Source organism: Scardinius erythrophthalmus (assembly GCF_964197995.2).
Source record: "Scardinius erythrophthalmus genome assembly, chromosome: 25".
Lineage (NCBI taxonomy): Eukaryota > Metazoa > Chordata > Actinopteri > Cypriniformes > Leuciscidae > Scardinius > Scardinius erythrophthalmus.
The window spans coordinates 31,000,599-31,022,891 of record NC_138245.1 but is presented as its reverse complement, the minus strand read 5'-3'; the positions used below and the strand labels follow the sequence as shown (position 1 = coordinate 31,022,891).

General features: G+C 34.7%; 2 protein-coding genes across 2 annotated transcripts in view; one reads left to right on the top strand and one right to left on the bottom strand.

Annotated features, from left to right (window-relative positions):
- The window catches only part of acyp2 (acylphosphatase 2, muscle type), a 13,191-nt gene extending 2,541 nt beyond the window's left edge, over positions 1 to 10,650 (bottom strand). Inside the window, exons 1-3 of the mRNA XM_081357620.1 lie at positions 10,462 to 10,650; positions 10,182 to 10,198; positions 8,925 to 9,034 (exon numbers count right to left, since the gene is read on the bottom strand). Coding sequence (XP_081213746.1) covers positions 8,925 to 9,034; positions 10,182 to 10,198; positions 10,462 to 10,594 — 260 coding nt within the window. The 5' untranslated portion in view covers positions 10,595 to 10,650. The remainder of the gene's footprint in view (positions 1 to 8,924; positions 9,035 to 10,181; positions 10,199 to 10,461) is intronic.
- A 6,343-nt stretch (positions 10,651 to 16,993) lies between these two features.
- On the top strand, positions 16,994 to 19,187 carry foxg1b (forkhead box G1b). The gene has a single exon (XM_081357233.1). It carries the CDS (start codon positions 17,195 to 17,197, stop codon positions 18,209 to 18,211), a length of 1,017 nt encoding a protein of 338 aa, XP_081213359.1. The 5' UTR covers positions 16,994 to 17,194; the 3' UTR covers positions 18,212 to 19,187.
- Positions 19,188 to 22,293: the final 3,106 nt, after the last annotated feature.

Sequence of the window (22,293 nt, the reverse complement as noted above, 5' to 3'; positions counted from 1 at the left end):
AAATGCATTCTTCTCCCTGTGGTCCGCAGCGCTGATCTTATATTGGATCAGAGTGTAAGAGAGTGTGTGAGAGTGTGTGAGCGAGTGTGTGTTCAGAGCATCTGCATGACTGCCCAATATCCAGCTCTATAATGGGCTTTCAGGAAGAGGAGGAGCTCGAGTCAAAGAGAACAACACAATCTCTACAGCAACAGCACAGGAACGGCCCCTGATAAAGAGTGTGTGTGAGCCTCGGGAATGACGGATCACAGACGGATCCGGGTTATTCCGGGGTTATCAGCCAGCCGTTACGAAAGCCTCGACTTTCACCAGGGTGCGGTTCACTCGAAACTGAGGAAACACAAACCCTGGGAGAGGAAAACACACTTCTACATGAACAGGCCTCACATCTCGGTTTGAAAGTGTTGATTCGTTTATATAGAGGATAAACTACACTGAGGGAAATGGCTTTGACAACACTTTCACTCAGAAATGGCTAGTAAATTTCACAAAATTATTACAAAGAAACGGCAAGTTACACAATAATATCATACTTTTTTTGACAATATGTTGACATTCAATTAATTGCAGTAAAAACTTTTTTTATTTAAAAGATTTATCCAAAATTATGATTTGTTTAATAGGACCAAACAGGGGTCCTATTTTAACGATCTAAGCTCATGGTATAAAGCGCACGGCAAGTTCACTGAGGGTGTCCGAATCCACTTTTGCTAGTTTAACGACGGGACAAATGGTCGACGCTCCCGGCGCATGGTCTCTATTCTCTTAATGAGTAATGGGTGTGTTTAGGGATTTACGTGTGTTAAACCAATCAGAGTCTCATCTCTCATTCCCTTTAAATGCCAGTTGCACTTACGCCATGGCGGATTCGCTATTACATGACGGAATTTGATAGTGGAAAGACCGAACACGTCTCCAGAGCGCAAACAGATCTGCTCGTGCGCGAGGTTAAAGTGCGCTAGTAGAACATCTACGGGACAAGCCGGATTCACCTTATCTATATGTACACAATAATAATCTTTTACATTGTAATCCTTTTATTTGAAATATTTGGCATGTTTGTGTGCTGCTGTGCGTCCCTGTGTGTATTTGCTATTAAAACAACGTGAAAATGATAACTGCGTCGGGCTGAAACTAGCAAAAAACACTTGCGTTGCGCTTGGCGCTGCATTGTGCCGGGTGTAAAATAGGGCCCAGATACTTTTATTGTTAATTTATGTAAAATACATTATAATAATTGTATTTAATAATTAAAAATGTATAATTTCAAACTAGCATCTATATATAGCAACCAAAAAAAAAAAAAAAAAAAAAAAATATATATATATATATATTTTTTTTTATATTACATTATATTAATTTAATATTTGTAATTATTTAACTACACTTTAATGGCCTCTTCTGTGTGTTCATTCATAGGTGATACAGAACCCTTTAAACAATGAACTTTCCTCATTCTCACGCTCTGAATGAGTGATCCGCTCTTCTGAAACACTCTCACTCTCTTTCACAAACCCGAACAGCTGTTCTCTGAATACATAAACACTCGAGTTTCTGTAGTGTTCATTGTGTTATGAAGGAAAGGAGTTTCAATCTCCCCCTGTGAGGAAGTCAGATAACATTGACACGCTGTGATAGGAAGGAGTTTCTTCATACAGATATGTATTTCCATAAACCTCAGTCTAACAATCCGAAGGACGCTCTCACTTGCTCTGGTCAAACACCAGGAATACGAGACCAGCGTGACACCAAAACACCAGCGACTGTTTACGAACTGTGACTGCAATAGTGTTACAAGTATCACAAGATCAAATTTTTTTTTATTTTTTTTTTTAAATATTTAATGCACACATATATACTGTATATAGTCTAAAAGGTGTGTGTGTGTGTGTGTGTGTGTGTGTGTGTGTGTGTGTGTGTGCATGTAAAAAAAAATATTTTAAATTATTACAAAATATTGAATAAATTAATTATAATAAAAATAAATATATAAACTATATATTGTATAAAATATGTATAAACTATATTATATTTTATTTATAATAATTTATTTAAAATATATAATAACATATTTTATATTTACAAACAATTTAGAAACAATAGATTAAAAACAATAAATAATAATAAAATATATAAAAATATATTATAAATATTAGATAATATTATAATATAATATGAATATAATATTAAACACTCACTCAAAATAATATTAATATTTTTTAATAAATAATATTGTATTAAAAATAATATACTAAAAATATTTACTTTATTTATAATTACATTTATATCATATTTTAATAAATTATATTATAAAAACAGTAAGAAACAATAAATAGTTCAGAACCAACAAATGATAATATATATATATATATATATATATATATATATATATATATATATATATATATATATATATATATATATATAATAAACATAATATTTAACACTCACAAAATTAATATTTAAAATGTATAATAAATAATATTGTATTAAATGTAATATAATATTAATAAATTTACTTTTTAAATTATAACAAATTATATTATAAAAACAATAAATAATAAAATATATAAAATACAATATTAAATACCCACTCACAATAATATTTATATTTTATACCAAATAAAAATATTGTCAAAAAAAATAATATAATATTAAATATATTTATTTTTTTAAATTACAATTTATATTTTAAAATTATAATTTATATTATATTATATATTTTGGGGATTTATTAAAATGAATAAGCTTAAATATGAGCAATAGTGATGCTAGCAACCCACAATAATTCTAAAAGATTTGTAAGAAAATGCGTTAAATTAGTTGTATAAGTGGCACATGACAGGAGACAGCTGTAAAATGTCATGAACACACAGTGTGATCCTGAAATGCTCTCTGGCAACACTTCGACACTTCAGAGCTCATCCAGATTTGATTCAGGGATGGGCGGAGGCCGTCTGGGAACGTTCCTTCGGGATCTACAGTCTCATCAACGTCACCAACACACACACACACCCGGCCACAACCCAGGAGAGTTCACCAAACCATCCCAACACGCCAACAAACAGATGAAGAGAGCCAAGTGATAACATTACAGAGGAAACAGACTGACAGATGTCAGAAAATGAGCTAATTTAGGCAAAGAAAAACAAGGAATGGGAAAACAAGTAAAGGGGGCGGGGCCTGGAGGTTTGCCATCCGTCTGTGTAAATATTTAATGAGCAAACACATTTGTGTTCACTTGCATCTCGTGTTCACCAGCTGGAATGAGGAAGAGGAGGCTTTCAGAAGAGGAAAAGCTTTTCTCATGCAATACTGGAGCTCTTTGTCACTGTATCCAGGCAATCGCATGTACAGCTACATGATCACACACACACACACACACTCAGGGGGTTGAGTAGCAGAGTGTAAGTAAATAGGACATGGTCCCACCAGAGAATCACAGCTAAAAATGGCTTTACAGGGCAGCGGCCACCTTAACCTACTTCAAGAGTATAATACAATAAAATCAAGACCTTTCAAATATCTTTCTCATTGAAAATACTTTTTCACTCAGAAATATGGAACATTATTTAAGTAAAATGGTTCGCGAATTCCATTTGATATAACTTTAAGACGCTAGAAAGCAAAGTTCACTATAGGACAAACTTTGATGTTGGCTTGACAAAGCCGTACGAAAGTTTGAACGTTTAATAAGCTTTAAATTTTGTGAAGTAGAAAGAAAGAAACTAACATGAATTAAAATGTTTTATCATATCGATTTAACACGTTGCTAGCATGAATTAGCATGTTGTTATAATTTTTTACCAGATTTTTAACATGAATTAGCATTTTTCTTGCATGTTTTAACACACTGCTAGCATGGATTATGTTGCTAACATGTCTTAACGCGTTGTTAACATGAATTGGCATGTTGCTAGCACAAATTAGCATGCTGCCAGAATGTTGTTAACATTATTTAGCATGTTGCTAACAGCATGTTGCTAACATATTTTACATATAAAACATATTTTAGCATGTTTTCACACATTGTTAGCATGAATTAGCATGTTTGCTAGCATTTGATTTGATTTAACATTTTGCTAACATGACTTAGCATGTTTCTAGCATGTTTTAACATGTTGCTAACATGATTGCCATTTTGTTAGCATGAATTATCATGTTATTAGCAGCATGACTTAGCATGTTGTGTGTGTGTGTGTGTGTGTTCAATGAACTCTAATGCTCAGTAGGTTTTAGACTGTTGGTCCAAAACAAACTTTCAAAACCTGGTTTTTGTCTTGTCAAACGCAGGCGCTGCGACTGAAGCCGCTGAACGACTGTCCAAACAGATCAAGCTGACAGTAATGCTGTTATTATAGCGCTTAAACGCTAAAGAGCCTCATCAGTGTCTTCATCACCGGATTAATGATCAGACTCAGACTGTGACACAGATTTCTGGACAATTACGCAAAAGAAATTAATTACATTAATGACTACAGGGATTTAAGAAACTTTAAATCTACTGTGTGCATTTGAATTAATATGACCTATCACATGACCTCGTTATCTTTCATGTTTAATTCTGTGAGAGACATCCTGTTATCAGGATGCATATCAAATATATGCAGTTATTTGGCATATTTATTTCTAATTTTGTACAAAAAATATCTTAACTTTTGGCAGTTTCATCAAATAATAGTTTTTAATAATAACAAAATTATATTTATTATAAAATTTAAAAATAATAATTTTAATTTATCGAACATATCTAGTTTTATTTTAGCATTGTTTATATACTATTATAGTTTTTATTATAATAATATTTATTATTCATTATTGTATTAATATCAGCTTGAAATATGCTTTTGGCTTTGTTTTTTAATTATTACTAATGTTTAATTAATTTTTTGTACAGGTTTTTTTTTTTTTTAGCAACCAATTTTCCATCTAATATTTTTATTTTATTTTAGCTTTATTTCAATTAACAATTTTTTTTTCTAATACACTGTAATAAAAATAAAAAAAGTTACTGCCTTAAAAAAACTTAAGTACAATAGACTTGTTCAAGTCATTTCAACTTAAATGACATCAAACTGACTTAAAAAATAAGTTGAATCTTGTATAACTTAAAAAAGTTGAAAATTGCTTATCTTATTTTGATGAGTTAAAGCATTGTAAAAATATATGTTGTCATAACTTATTGATCATATAATTTTTACAGAATGATTACTCAGATTTATTCAAAAACAAACTAAAATCAGAATCTCAGAAACACGAACAGAACAACCAACTAAACGCACTGACGCAGAACTGAACGAAACACAAGGCTTAAATAGACAGCAAACAGAGGAACTAATAAGGCTAATTAATGAGACACACCTGAACTGAAACTCAAATCAAATCAGTAACCATGGAAACAAACAGGAAGGGGGCGGAGAAAGACGGAACTCAACTAATGAACAGATTACCCAAACACAGACGTCAGAGATATAATCAGAGTAATAATCAGAGACTGCCTTCTGGCAAACGCTGTCATAGCATGCCATATACTTGGATACTTAATATACTTAATATTAGAATACTTAACTCACATTAAATTGTATTAATTGTATATTTTCAGTATACATTTAGTTTTGATTGTCTCATATATTGATTTGTTATTTGGTCTATTTATAGTGTATGTTATGTCTACTTGTTGTTTGTCCTGCTAATTTGTTTTTCCTATTTATACTTCTACTTACTTTGCACATTTCTGACCCTGGACCACAAAACCAGTCACATGGAGCAATTTTATGCAATTGAGATGTATACGTCATCTGAAAGCTGAATAAATAAGCTTTCCATTGATGTGTGGTTTGTTAGGATAGGACAATATTTGGTCGAGATACAACTATTGAAAATCTGAAATCTGAGGCAAAAAAATCGAAACATTGAGAAAATCTCCTTTAAAGTTGTGCATTTATGTTCATGATTGTGCAGCATTCACTCACAGAAATACATGTTTTATATATTTATGGTAGGAAATTTACTAAATATCTTAATGGAACATGATCTTTACTGAATATCCTCATGATTTTTGGCATAAAAGAAAAATCGATAATTATGACCCATACAACTCGTGACTGGTTTTGTGATCCAGGGTAGCATATGAGCTTGGAAATATGCAATTTCGCTCTGCCGTACACTATTGCTCTATAGTTGGAATCACAATACAGGGTTCATACACATTTTAACCAATACTTTTCCATGACTTTTCCATGACTTTTCGGCACATTTCCATGACTATGTATTCCTGAAAATGTCAGTCGACATTATAAGAATAAAAATTTGTGTTAAAATTTACCCTCAAAATTAATACCGTACATTAGGGGTGCGCAATATTGACAAAAATATGTCTCGATATTTTCAAAATTTTGTTGATAATAATTAGCCTAGATGATATTTTACTGATTGTGTTTTTGTACTGGTATCCTGGCCGGTTTAGGCCTGTTGTTGACAGCAGACTCACGAAGATATTCATATTTTTTATATTCTATGCAGTGGTCAGTTCACAGCAGTGACCGAAATTAACATTTTTATTAAGGGGCAAAATTTGCCACCGTAAACTGATTTCCAGGGGCATTTTCACCTATATATGGACATTTTTTCTAAACGTATTTAGAGGTATGCATCACCTTTTATGTCAAATTCTAACATTCAAATTAAATTATATTAGAATAACACAGTACTAATGTCAAATTAAATCATTAAATTAAAATCCATCCTTGCAGTGTAGAGGTGACACAAAAGCGGCATCAAAACTGGCATTAGCCTATATTTATACTTCATTTACAATTGCATAAATAAAGCTATTCAATATTTAAATGATTTATAATTTTAACTTTTTAATTAAAGGATACTTTAAACATGAAACTAAAACCACCAGTAGGTGGCGGCAAGTCACTGTCTTAATAAGCGAGTTATTGGAGTCATTTATTCAACCGATTCGTTCAAACAGCTGATTCCTTCCGAAAAACAAGTGATTGTTCATTGAATCGTTAAAATGATTCGTTCAAAACGCGGATTTCATTAAATAAATAAATAAATCATCGATGTCTGTTGGACTACGACTTTATTATGAAATTCTCGTCCGCGATATAAATTTAAAATTGACAATATTGTGTCCAAAAAGTAACTCGCAATGTTAACTTTATTGTTAATTTAACTGTTGTATAAAATAAATAGCACATTTGCAATTGTGCAAAGGAAAACGGCACTCTTGCTCATGTGATATTCTAATATAACAACATAATATGATATAAATATAAGACAAAAACTCATTTGGGGACATGACATCTATAACTGCACTGACACATCACGCAGTGAAAGCAAGCATGAGAGACAAACGCGATGTCAGCTCGCACTCGCAGTGCCTCGTGCATAGTTAAAACAATGATTACAATATCATCATAGTTCATAGACAATATCGCACACACTCCTAAGAACACATAGAATGAACTCACAATTGAACTGACATTTACTCGTTTTCTTCTCTCCTCTCGCGTGCAGGAGACAGACGTAGGCTAATATTCTGCGTATATCGTTTCACATGCGGCCAGAGCAGCAATCCTCTTTCCGCTACATTCTCGACCCACCGGTGCTTGCAAAACTTTAGCATGCTCGTGCCACTTTCCTGCCATTTCAATTAAATTTCTGTCAGCACCGACTTCGCCTCAGCAACATGTGAATCGGAAGTGAAGTGAACGTTATGCCGCCCGAAATAAGGACGTTAAGACAACGCGAAATATTTTTTTATTAAACAGTTTTTGTATTAATCCCATATTATGCTGTGTAAAAAAAAAAAAAAAAAAAATCCATGACTTTTCCAAAACTTTCTGGGTCTTTTTATTTTTCCAAAACCTTTCCAGGCCTGGAATTTGCATTTTTCAAATTCCATAACTTTTCCAGGTTTTTTCAAAACGTACGAACCCTGACAATAAAGCACTTTGAACTTAAAATCAAAACAAATTGACGACGTGACACATGCTAATAATACAGTGCACAGTTTTATGCAAAAATAAAAGTAATAAGTAAGTAATAATATAAGAGTAATCTCATCTCTCCCTCGCCACAGTAATGTGCACAAATAATGTCTGGTTCACATTTGAGACTGTGATGATGTCATAAAGCCCTCGCCCCTGTGCTCCCCCCGCCCAGACTGACATCATGACATCATCACTCCCCGCCCCACCCGACCCGAGGGACTGCAGAACACACACACACACACACAAAATACAGCTCAGGCTGCAGAAGCTCTCAACACACTAAAAGCTTTCTACTCTGCTGTCTCCATCTATCAGTGTCGGTTACAGCACAGCAGTGATGGGTCTCTCATGATCGATCCGTTCGGTGCGTCTGTCACGTGACAAGTGGACGAAAGACTAATTATTAATGTTCCCTTTTGACTGCATTAAAATGATTTCTTAATTCAGTCAGAATATGATCAGGATTGCATAGGTGGACGTAGGTGCGTAAAGTATAACATTTAAAGCCACTTAAATGAACAAAATGAAGAAAAAAAAAAAGATTCGTTCATTTAGATGAACGAGATGAACAAGAGAGTCAGTAAAATGATCTGAACTCAGAATCCCTTTTCACTATCAGTCTTTCTAGACTGTTCCATGACTCGAACACTGGAACACTAGCGCCACCTGCTGGCTAGAAGAGGAACTGCACACCAGACAACACTGACTGGCTCAGATATCATCTGGGTTTAGTTTATCTGTTCATCAGTTCAGTTCTGTCTTCCTCCGCCCCTGCCTGTTAGTTTCTATAGTGTTTAATTGATTGTTAGTTCAGTTCAGGTGTGTCTTGTTGCAATTAGATCCTTCTTCCTCCATTGCTGAAACCGATTGTAACTGTAATTATAACTGATTGCACACTGAACACAGATGCATACTCACATTTCCTTCACTTTCTCTGGAGGTCCCTGCACCTGTCCGATCACAGTGCCCTGTCTGGTGTTCTTCACCCAGCCTGTGACGCCCAGATTCTTCCCCTCTGCTTCTGTATACTGTGGTAAATCAGGACAGATGAGAAATGAGATTCAGACAGAGAGTCAAAGACATGAATAATTAAACAAGGGGCTTGATCTTGCATTAATGCGTTAGAAAAATGCTGTTAATTTCATTGCATTCAAAGGACAGATTTTATCAGTTCATGCATTCATATACTCGTATGCAATTATATACTTTGTATACTCGTATATATATGCACTTTTACACTATCATATATACTCGTATGCATTAATACACTTTATCATATATACTCGTATATTTGCACTTATACACTTTATTATATATATTATATATACTCGTATAAATGCAATTGTACACTTTATCATACATATCATATATACTCATATATATGCATTTATAAACTATCACTCGTATGCATGTATACACTTTATCATATATACTCATATATATGCACTTATAAACTTTATCATATATACGCGTATGCATTTATACACCTTATATATACTCGTATATATGAAATTATACACTTTATCATATATATTCGTATATATGCACTTATACACTTTATCATATATACTTGTATGCATTTATACACTTTATCATATATACTCATATATATGCAATTATACACTTTATCATACATATAATATATATTCACATATATGCACTTATAAACTTTATTATATATATAATATATACTCATAATATGCAACTATACACTTTATCATAAATACTCTTATATATGCACTTTTACACTTTGTCATACATATCATATATATGCAATTATATACTTTATCATATGTTCTCGTATATATGCACTTATAGACTTTATCATATATGCTCATATATATGCAATTATATACTTTATAATATATATTCTCGTATATATGCACTTATATACTTTATCAAATTTATCATACTAAATACCAAATATATTCAGATATCTTACCCATTTCACTTACTTTTATTACCCATTTACTACTTACATCTAGTAGATCTAGCAAGTGTTTGTATTTGCACAGCAATCACTTATTTTCTAGTAGAATATCATATTACCATGTCTAAAAACATAATAATACAGTGTTTCTATTTTTGGTTAGTGTTAGTAAGGTCTGCCATTCTTAGTTATATAAGCAAGCTTTGTAAAGCAAACTTAGTTTGCATTATCCATAAATGTCTCACCATTCTGAAGCAAACACCTGAAAAAAGACAAACATTTATGAGGTTTTTGGAAATACGTGCAACTGTATATAGCCTACAAATGTAATTATTTTATAAAGCCCTATACTTGCATACAATAAACACATAGCAATAAAGAATAATCAACATATTATTATATTAAGACATAAAATCCACAAAGCCGTAAAGCCTTTTTTGAGCTGAGGCATAAATATGCTCGTCTATTTTTGGAGGCGTGGCGTGAATTAATATCGCCAAGTTTGCAAAACAGTCAAATACCCACCCTGAACATTCCCGAATACCTCAAAATCTATAGACACATATTTTTCACCGGCGTCTGAAGACATTGCAAACAATATTACAAGGATCAGGACCAAAAGAGAAGTCCAGCAGACGTTTAAATTACAGATAATCATAAATAAAAGAGCCTGACGCCACGGCCACGCGCAAGGCAACGAGACCTGACACGTCCGTCACGTGACACCTGTTACTTTTCTCAGCGTTTGACGCGATGGACAAATCACAGTCGAAATGAGTTTTAAAGCATTATTTTATAGAGATTGTTTGGACTAGGTTTGTATTTCTACGTTAGACTCCAATACTTTAAAGTATCACATGTAAAAGATGTAAAATGCCTCTAATAAGACAAAATTCGTCCAGAGATTTGCTTTCTGAGCGGCCGCGCGCCCTCTGGAGGAAGAGACTTCTGTGTCCATTCTCGCGAGAGTTTTCAACACTGGATATATCGATGCGATTTTAATTATAAGTACATGCAATAATTCAGAATAATATCCTATATATATGTATGAGCAATAAAAAATAAACAATACACTGTTAAAAATATTAAATCTTTTACATAGTACAGTTAAAAGTTCTGAGGCAGTACCATGGTACATTGATTTTTGCATGTAAACACATCAAATTATTTAGTCTCCTTATTCCAGAATGATTGAGTTTAAAAAAGCAGACCAGATTACATCAATAACCACAAATAATGAGCTTCAGAAATGTGCCGACACACACATAACACAACACAATATTCCTCTAATATCCTGATGAGATTTTAATATTCTCAGCCACAGTTTTTCCTCTGTAATCTAGTATGTTTATGATTGAAAAACAAGCCTGGCCGTCAGAGATTAGACACAAAACATTTAGATTTGTGAATGCACAAACATTTTATTAGAGATGCAATTTGCATACAAGGGTTTAAATGTCTTTTCACAGACAAATCCTTTCAAGAAAACAAATCACATTTGGATTTGACAGAGACCTTAGACCCAGAGCATGTTTTCACACGATCACAGAAGGACAGGGTCAGACTTTCATGCCTTTAAAAACCACAATCTCAAAGATCAGCCTTGATGGAGAGTTCTGGAGCATTATACAGGAATGTTGCATTAATGCGGAGTATAAATCAAGTAACGGAAAAGGTGATGCGATAAATTAAACATTTCTTTAATGGATTTATTTCTAATTTAACAGTCTAGTTAGAGCAATTAAAATGTTTTATCCATGCACACATCATCATTATTGTGTTAAATGCTTGAATCAGAATAACTCTTCTCTTCTCTGATGACGAGGGCGGAGCAACCTGTCAATCACACGAGATCAGCCAATATTAACCCAAAAGCACTCAGAACATGTACAGTTTGCAAGACCTATACAAACTTTTTACCGTAATAAATGTAGATATCTTTTCATTTAAGTAATGCCCTCTTATTTTATTTACATCGCTGTCTAACTGTTTTTTGTTTTGTGCGATGATGTTGGTGAAGTGTTTTCTTTCAGTATTTTTATATTTTTGTTATTCTTAATAATTATTGTGTTCTGATTCTGTTATTTCACATTGTAAACCGAATGTTCAAATAAAGCATAAAAAAAAGGTGTTACATTGTCACACACACACACACACACACACACACACACACACACACACACACACACACACACACACAAAGAGAGATCAGCCAATAGCACCCCCCCCCCCACACACACACACACACACACACACACACACACCCACACACCATTTGTTGATTTGTTCCAACAGAGAGAACCCGTAATCCTAGAGCTCAGACTGACAACATTGTCGGCGCGTAAACACACACACACACACACACACACGCGCGCGCGCGCTAGTGTCTAACTAGTGCACATACATCTATTGTTTTCATAAAATGCACAATTTATTCAGATTCAGCTTCATTCTGGAGACAGCGAAGTAAACTCTCTTACACACTCACTGTTGGACGAACTTTGTCATCAGGACGAGTAACTGGAAACTGATGTGATGATGGATGATTAATTACCCTGATCACCAGTCTGATGATTACAGTAATACTGATATCATTTCAGACTGTTAATGGACTGTTCCTGGTTTTGTCTCTCGAATTGCTTTTGGTTGAATCTCTGTGTGGTTTATAAAATCTAAAGTGCCATAGATGTTTTTTATGTCTTGTATTATGATTTTTTCTCTCCATCCATCATTCAGAACTGTCAGATTTGGCAGTGTTGTGCTCTTACATAAGACACAGCTGCACCAAAAACGATTTAGTCACTTAAGTATCACTAAAAAACATAATTGTATTAGATAACAAAATATCAAACAAAGCCTTAGCATTAAAATGTGTTTAAAAGCATCCGCAAACACATCAAACTAGTTCAACATGAACTTAATATGGTGATATAGTCATTTTTCTGCTCAAGAAAAAATGCCCTATTTAGAATTTAAATGTCATTTTGCTCATTCTTTTATAATTATTGTGCATGCATGAGCATTTAATCGAAAGGATTTGTACTTGTACTCACTCCACATTTAAACTTAACTAGTAAAGGCAAACACTGAGAATTAAAATTGAATATATTATAGTGTTCATAGTGAATTACGAGCTCAGTGTTTTATTGCACATCAGTGTAGAAGTTCCTAAAATTCCATTCAATATTCACACACAGTCACATGGACAAAGAGCTTTATATTGAACAATGTTAGTGATTGTTAAGGGTTTGTGAGTTCCCAGCATGCACTGCAGCGTGAACAAAGGATGCCGATGTTGTTATTCACACATGCTGTTGATTATTAGCCTATTAGTAGATATGTGTGTCATGTTTTCTGTTCACTGAGATCTGCGTCTGTCAGGGTTTTACATCACTATCAACAAGGCTAACGTGTTAAAGTCTGAAATTTTGTATATTCAAATGTTTTCTTCTTGAAAGCAAATAATCTACATTATGATATGATAAGTGATGGGAGAAACACATAATTTATGTAATTTACGGTTCAGTCTTGGGTGATTTAATAAGAGGACAGGCTCTGAAGAAAACCTCTTATAATAAACCTTTTATTGAACCTTTTGCACGTCGTTTTCATCTGGTCAAGATATTAACTCTTGTGTGTTAATTAAAAAAAAGTTACGCATAGGGCCACAAAAATGTCTATGTCCAAAAACTGTCATAAAAAAATGACAATGACTTAAGTTTGGTCTCATTTTAACGAAGACCCTTGGCAGATTATTGTTGAAGTAAAACATTTTTTTTTAATTTATGAACATTATTTTATATTTTATGAAACGTTGAACTCTAAAACTGCTAGAAAACCAAAGCCATAAATCTTGTGCTCCACATTTGAGGATGATACCTCAACTCATTTCTTTATTACACACACACACACACACACACACACACACAAACCACACTCTCAACACACCCAATTATCACTGCATGATTGATCCAGCTGGCTCTATAATATGCAGAAGCAGAAAACAGGAATAAAGCGAGTGTTTGCTTTCTAGAGCAAACCTGAGAAAATGGAGCCATCTGGTAAAACATAGTAAACATTTTAATTTTGAAGCCTTGCCAACAGAATGAAAGCCTCTTAACAAACGCTGCATCGTTTAATAGTTAAAAGGACCTGGGATTAAAAATAGCAGTTTTACAGTGTTTTTCAAAGCGCTTTTAGACACTAGAAGAGTGGAGACTCACTCAGTGAAACATTCACTCAGTTTGCAAAACTCTACACACAGTTCTCTACATCACACACATTACTGGAAACTAACAGTGTTTCGTTTAGAAAATACTGTTATTTAAATGCCATACACTGTTAGAAAAATCTGTAGAAATTACAGTATTACTGGCAGCTACTTGCCAGTAACTTACTGTAGATTTAAATTGATGTTATTTACTGGCAACAATTTGTTCAAAATTAAATGAACATTAAACATTAACAAGTCTTTATCTTTACAGAATAAAACTAAAATAACATCCTCATGCAAAGCATTCTGGGAACCAAAATCTGAAGGAAAAAAAACAGAAAAAGGTTGATGAAGATTTCTGGTTCCCAGAATGCTTTGCATTAGATTGTTATTTTATAATTTTATTCTGTAAAGATAAAGACTTGTTAATGTTTAATGTTCATTTAACTTTGAACAAACTGTTGCCAGTAAATAACATCAATTTAAATCTACAGTAAGTTACTGGCAAACAGCTGCAAAACTACAGCAAATTTTTTACAGTGTAATCATTATACAGACAACATGTGTGAACACACTTGCCTTTGCAAGAGATGTCTGATGTGTGTGTGTGTTTCGTGTGGAGCCATGGTTTCAGAAATTGTGTGTAAGCAATTTGAAAAAGCTGTAATGGGTTTCAATGAGGACATTTTTGTGTTACTTGTGTAAAATAGGTTTCTTAAAGGAAATGCGGTGAAATAATAAAATTCCAATAAAAATACACACTTTATTTAGTAGGTATTTTAACACAGGCAAGTTGCTCACTGCAAATCACTCATTTTGGCATGACTGAACTTGTTTTTGACCTCAAATGGTAATGAATAATGAATATTATTTTGTGAAGTCATTTTGCAGTGCTGGGCAGGAAAAACTAGGTTTTTTTTTAAATATTAATAATAATATTGTTAAAGATATGGGGATTTAATTGGCCACACTACAAACTGATTGTTAAAAATCATCTTAAACATGGTGAAATACTAATTGTTTTCTTTGCTAATTCACATTTAACTCATTGATTACATAATGGATTGTATTACATCTGCGGTGCAAAAAAAGGAAAATAGAAAAAAGAAGAAGCTCTGCTCGTTTATTACTCATATTGATGTCAAAAACAATTTATGAAACATTTTTTTCTTGTGTAATTATTTGAAAGGAAAAGCTCTTATAGAGACAAATCAAACCTGATTGAAACGGCCGTGAAGGACTCGACGACTTACTGATGCTTTCATTATGCTGAAAATAAAATATAATTTGATTTTGAAAATAAAAATAAACTGTAATTTAATCAAACAATATTATTGAGACATCACGTCGTTTTTTTAACAATAAAAATAAGAATAATTTATTATAAATATTAAAACATTAATTTACGTGACATTGCTGTTTAGAGCTCGAAAAGGTTTTATTATTATTATTATTATTATTAAAAAGTCAATGGATAGTAATAAGAACACAACATGATATATTGTTTGCACTGCAAAATATAGTTTCAATAAATACAACAAATACATACATATTTTATTAATGATACAATTGCTACGGCGAACCCTGTCATCTGACGCAATTACTAGTGATGATTTTTCACTTGTTTTTTATAGAAAATAAAAATATTATGTACACATAAAAGCATGAATTTATATAAAATGAATTAAATAAAAATAAATTGAAAAGTTATTCGTTTGCTTTGCTTTTTCCCCCGAATTGAATTATTTCTTAAAAACTTTAAGAAACTTTCATTTTTATTTCATACACATTCGACGTTTCTTTAATAATAGCTATAAATCAAAGAGCTGCATTACTACTCTGTGCATCAATAAAATAATAATTTACATCTCATACAAATCAAGTCCAGTCTCAAGTTTATATAAAAAAAGGATCGAAACAGCAGCAGATGAAATGTTCAAACAGCCTTCAGACAAGAAAACAATAATAAAACCCTTTTATTGGTTCAGAAATCAAACCATATAGAATGTTTAACACTAGATATACATTTAATTTCTAGATATACATTTAATGAATGCGAAAGGAGTGTTAGTATAAGCGCGAACGGAAAAAAGCGTTTATTTCAGAATGAAAACTGTGCGAAATTTAAAAATGAAAGCTATTTGAGATACAGACGTAAATAAGATTATTCCAATGCAATCTGTGCAAAATATCAGACAAATTGATCAACGATAAACAAGTGAACAACAGTTCGAGCGTTTATACAGTTTATGGCGTTCATGATGGAGAGGATTGAATCCAGCGCACTGAATCACGAGGGTTTGCAGATTATTACTGTCATTATTATTGATAAAATGTCACATATGAGTCCTTCAAAGTGTCCACAGAACTTGTCCAGTTCTCTGGCAGGAGTTCAGTGGGTCTGTGACCCGCGCGGACACTAGAGGCGCCGTTGGCTCGTGCAGCCCGCGCGCTTTTACGCACAGCACTGTGGCGTCCTTGGAAAGCCAAATGATCAATAACCCCGGACCGATCATGCATATACACATAATATTATCGTCTCATCCAGTTTATTATGAATCCTTTACGGTTGTAATATTTACAACCTCAATTTGAACCCTCCCTCCCGAGTTCAAATTGTATTATTAAGTGTTATTAAGGCATTCTGAGAGTGCCGTGAGCGATCCAGCACCACTAACACTTTAGTTTTGGATCATTCAAACTTTATTTCAGTGCGTTTCAGGCAACGCGAAAACAACTCCTCGTCCCTCCTATCCAGGCTACGTGATCAGTGACGCACAGGAGACGCTCCAGACTCCCGCGCGCACGGGGCTCTCCGCGCATTATAATGGAGTAAGCGGGGCGCGACTGAGACTGTCCAGCACCAGCAAGTGAAGAGCTCCTCCTCCCTTTCATACGATGAGGTAGTTGGTAAGAGTGAGCCCTGGTTAATCACCAATGAGTCTGCGAAGTTCTGTCATGCACGCGACGTCCCCATCGTTGCGCGCTTGACCTCCTGTGTTTTAAAGTACGAAAACGGGGCTTTTACGCGCTTCATCGCCCGGCATGGGAGATCACAGTGAGCCCACCATGGTGCAGAAGTCCACATCGTTCAGCATCAAAAGCCTGTTACTCCCGTCGAAGTTTGACAGCCCGGGTGCGGACGATGGCGCGGAGCGAAGCCCGGTCTCCGACAAACCCTCAGAAACAGTCGAGATGGACCCCGCGCAACGCGACGCGGATGAACCCGAGCAGCCGTGCAAAAAGGGAAAGAAATTCGACAAGCCTCCGTTCAGCTACAACGCGCTCATCATGATGGCCATCCGACAGAGTCCCGAGAAGCGGCTCACGCTCAACGGCATCTACGAGTTCATCATGAAGAACTTCCCGTATTACCGGGAGCACAAGCAGGGCTGGCAGAACTCCATCCGGCACAATCTGAGCCTCAATAAGTGCTTCGTGAAGGTGCCGAGGCACTACGACGACCCGGGGAAAGGGAACTACTGGATGCTCGACCCCTCCAGCGATGATGTGTTTATCGGCGGAACCACCGGGAAGCTCCGGCGGCGCTCGGCGACCTCGCGGGGGAAGCTGGTGATGAAAAGGGGCCTCCGATTCGCGCCTCTCGGACTCGGACTGGGTGAACGCCCGAGCAACCCGCTTTACTGGCAGCTGTCTCCGTTCTTACCCTTACACCACTCGCACTATAACGGATCCACGCACGGATTTCTAAACCAAGGACACGCGTACGGATCTTTACTCCCCGGCGTCGAGCCGCTCGGGAACGGGGATATGTCTCGCCAGATTCTGGGAGCCTCTAGCGGGAGTATCAACCTGTCGAACGGGTACGGCGTGTCTCCGTCGTCCGCTGCTGGATTACTCTCAGGACACAATGGATATTTCGTACCGGGCGCGCAACAGCCGCAGTCGCTCCCGAGCGCGCCGGGATACGGGATCTCCAGCTCTCCGTCTTCTCTGCTCTCGGACTCCATAAGAACTAGTTTACCGTCCTTCACATCCCCACTTTCCAGCGGACTTCTGTCTCAACACAAACGCGTCGCGCCCAATTCGTTCCTGAGCTGAGCGTCGCGCGCTAAACTTTCCTAGAAAACCTCGCCAAGCGTTCCCTTCGTGAGAGGACTGTCTGGATCTGCGTTTTTGTGTCTATTTAAGATCATTTTTGTAATGGTAGTATGATGTTATGCCAAAGGCAATAACTGTACGTGTTTGTTTTCTTTTCTTTTTTTTTCTTCTTCTTTTTTGTTGAAAAAAAGTATTATTTATAGCATTTCTTTGTGAATGATGGTTTTGTATTTATTCAAAATGTTTTTTATCCCTTGTTACTGTGGGATATTGTTGTTATTATTAGATGGATGGCACATATTATTCGTTTAGTACGACTAATTCCTTTTTTATTCAAAATATTATGTCCCAAACTGTGAATGCGCCTTAATATCTTAAATCAGGGTTGACTCAGGTGTGCGTTCTGACAATGAAACGATATTATTATTATTATAATTATTATTATTATTAGCTGTGTAAACCTGGATTTGGGTAAAAATATAACTCTATATGCAATGTTTGATGAATTAGGTCTGTGAGTGTGTGTTTGTGTCCAGAGAGGACAGAGCTGAGCTACTGAATTAAAGCACTGGATTAAATGAACTGTGTGTGTGTGTGTGTGTGTGTGTGTGGGATGAGTTTATATATTGTCATAAAATACTGTTCTGGGTCAGCCTGGGTCTGTCCCATATTCACACACATAACAGTATAGTTTTGACTGTGGAGGTGCATGGTTCATCACCAAAGACAGATCATTCATGTTTTTGTTTTTTAATATAACATCCCTGCACATTAATTTGACGTTCTGAAGCCATTATTTAAACTCTCTGCGCAAACATGCGTTTATGAGAAATGTGATGGTTTATTTCCCTTTAGTTTTAACTACATGTGATTTATAGTTCTGCACCTTTAGTTGCCACGGTCATTTAATGTACTTTTTTCTTGTATATTTTGCCTGAACTTCAGTTCAGAACAAAGAAATAAAGTATTGAAATATTTCTGTATGAACGCATGAATCCTTTCCAGCCTTGCTACACAAATCCTATTTTTGAGAAAATACTTTTAATGCATTTAGCTTCTCATGTTATTAACCAAATAGACCCATTTAAATGCATGCATCATGCATGCTGTAATATTTATTCCTACAACACATAATGTTACACACACAGACCAGCTCTCGGCTTTCATTGCTAACACTTAATGTTCATTTTCATTATTATGTCATTGATGAAACATTACACAACATGCAAATCCAAACATTAATTATAGGCTAAATATAAAGTTGCATGATACGTAATTAAATATATTTCATGCATACTAATGTAAAACTACTTGTTAATGAAAGTGCAACCAATTTTATTCATAAAAAACAAGCCTGAAACAGCGCCATCGAGCCCAAGAACCCCTAAAATTCACGAATAATGCAATGTGTTCATAGGCCCAACAATAAACATATCTGAGATATAATGAGCAAACAAGTGTTCATCGTGGCCCAAGAGAAATAAAATAACGTCAAACTTACTGTGCAGATGTTCCTGAAACTCCAGCCGCTCCACGTGCTCCTGAAGGGAAAACTCTCACTGAGGAACAGACCACATGAATCCAGGGAACTCAAGAAGTCCTTCACGGAACCAGGACCAGCGTTAATGTGTTCGGACAGACTCAGAGGGAGGGGACAAACTCTCCCAAACATTCCCGGCACTTTTTTACACACACTCGAATATCACTCACCTTTACTAGTTCTAAAAATAATCTGTTTTAAAAACTTGTTTTGACGAGTTAAAAGGCTTTCATTTAATCAGGAAGTAGACGAATTATTTATTTAAAACAAAAGTTTAACGAAACCAGTGATAGAAGAACTTTTTTCTGTTTTACTGTTCAAATTTCGTCAAGGCCCGATATATGTATTTATCTCGATAGAAAGCATAAAGTGGCGAATAAATAACAGCTGACCATCAAAGGAAGAAAAATGATCACTTTAATTTGACCTCGTTAAAAAAAAAGAAAGAAAAAAGGAATGCAGCATGTAACACACACACACACACACACACACACACACACACACACAAAAAAAAAAAAGAAAAAAAAAAAAAGAAAAGATTTTACCAAAGAAAACACCCTGTTGCCACACCAAGAGTTTGGGTCTTGCATGCAACAGGCCTTTAACTTCAAATACAAACCGTATAAATATAAAATAACATAGGCCTATAATCTACGCAGAACCAAAGTAGGCTACTCAAAATTTAGCCTATACCGTAAAATATATAAATATAAAACAGCATATGATTAAATTTTATTTTAACATAAAAAATAGGCTATATATTTTTCTACGCAGAACCAAGGTACCCAGAATTTACCGTAAAATAAATATGAAATAACATATAACTAAATTTTATTTTAAGATATAAAAAAAATATATATATTTTTCTACGCAGAACCAAAGTACTCAGAATTTACCGTAACATAGGCCTATATAAATATAAAATAGTATATAATTACATTTTATTTTAAGATAAAAAATAGGCTATATATTTTTCTACGCAGAACCAAAGTACTCAGAATTTACCTAAAATATATAAATATAAAATAGCATATAATTAATTTTTATTTTAAGATACAAAAAAATATTTATTTTTCTACGCAGAACCAAAGTAGGCTACTCAGAATTTAAACAAACAAACAAACGAACAAATAAATAGGCCTAAATAAATAAATGTACTCATTTATTTTATTTCCCCCAGTATTTTGAGCTGCTTCGGTCATATTTAAACTCTAATCTCGAGATTTCTCCATCAGAACCAGCGGCAGAATCTCGCGCTCAGGATTTCAAGGCAAAAGTTGCGCAAGACGCGCCAGAGAAGTTAATCTTGTGTTAATACATTCCTAAAATGTGGCATATAACATTACAAACTCAACATTTGCCTTGTCTTGAAGAATACTGAAAAAAAAGTGAGAGAATAAGACGAAGAGAATGTAAAACTACTGGCTCTTGGTGAAACTCCAACATCACATTAGGATCGGGATCTCAGTTTGAAACAGTAATTATTTGATCACTAAAAGTCTAGGATGGTCAGATGTCTGGTTAATTCTAATAATCCCTTTGTTAAATTTTTCCCCCTCCGGAAGTGTATTATAAAGGTAAAACCCGTCTCCTCTTCTTTTAGGCCCCTGACAATAGAAGGGCCCCTTGCGGGTCACTGGAGACAAAACTGCTTTCAATTTACTCAGTTCTTTCCTCTAAGCATCGGAGAAGAGCATTATTTAGGGATCAATACTCCTGCTGAATGCCTTAAAATGTCTCAGTTAATTGATTACAAACACTAATAGTGTCACACAACTGCGGTCTCCATTCTATCTAATCTCTTTTGGAAGTCATTAGATGGACTAAAATGAAGCAGGGCCCGTTGAATTCGTGAGCTTAAAGCAGAGCACTTTTACCAGGTTAATGGCTGAGCGATGATTAGTCAGAAGAATAATTGCAAAACTTCTGCTGTTTGCAGGGAAATAAACACACGATGATCCGCCATGACAGTCACACAAGTGAAATTCCCAGCAGGATAAACCGGAGACAGGGATGAGATCCGCTAAACACACCGACAGAATACATCCACATCATTAGATTCAAAAACAGCTTTATTGATATCACTGTAAACCATATTAATAATACAATAGAACACTCTTTGAAAAAAAGATTTATATATTTATATTTAATGAAATATATGAAACATTTTTATAATTTAAAAGTTAAAAGTCCACAATACCACAGTATTTGACATAAAAACATGAATTTTTACTGAATGAAAAGGAAAATGCGAAAATGCCAACAAAAGTTGGACAATCTGGGCAAATTGTGTCAAATTAAATATAGAACAGTAATACATACACACACAAATCCATATATATTTATATATGTGTGTGTGTGTGTGTGTGTGTGTGTGTGTGTGTGTGTGTGTGTGTGTGTGTCTGTTTTATCACTCAAAAAAATGCTGGGTTGTTTTAACCCATGTTTGGGTCATGAGGACAAATCCATTTTTTTATTACATTTTGTCCATATTCAACTTTGGTTAAAACAACCCAGCAGATAAAACACACACACACACACA

What these genes read in the sequence shown, in the direction of transcription:
- foxg1b (XM_081357233.1), top strand. Translation starts at nt 17,195, where the DNA reads ATGGGAGATCACAGTGAGCCCACCATGGTGCAGAAGTCCACATCGTTC.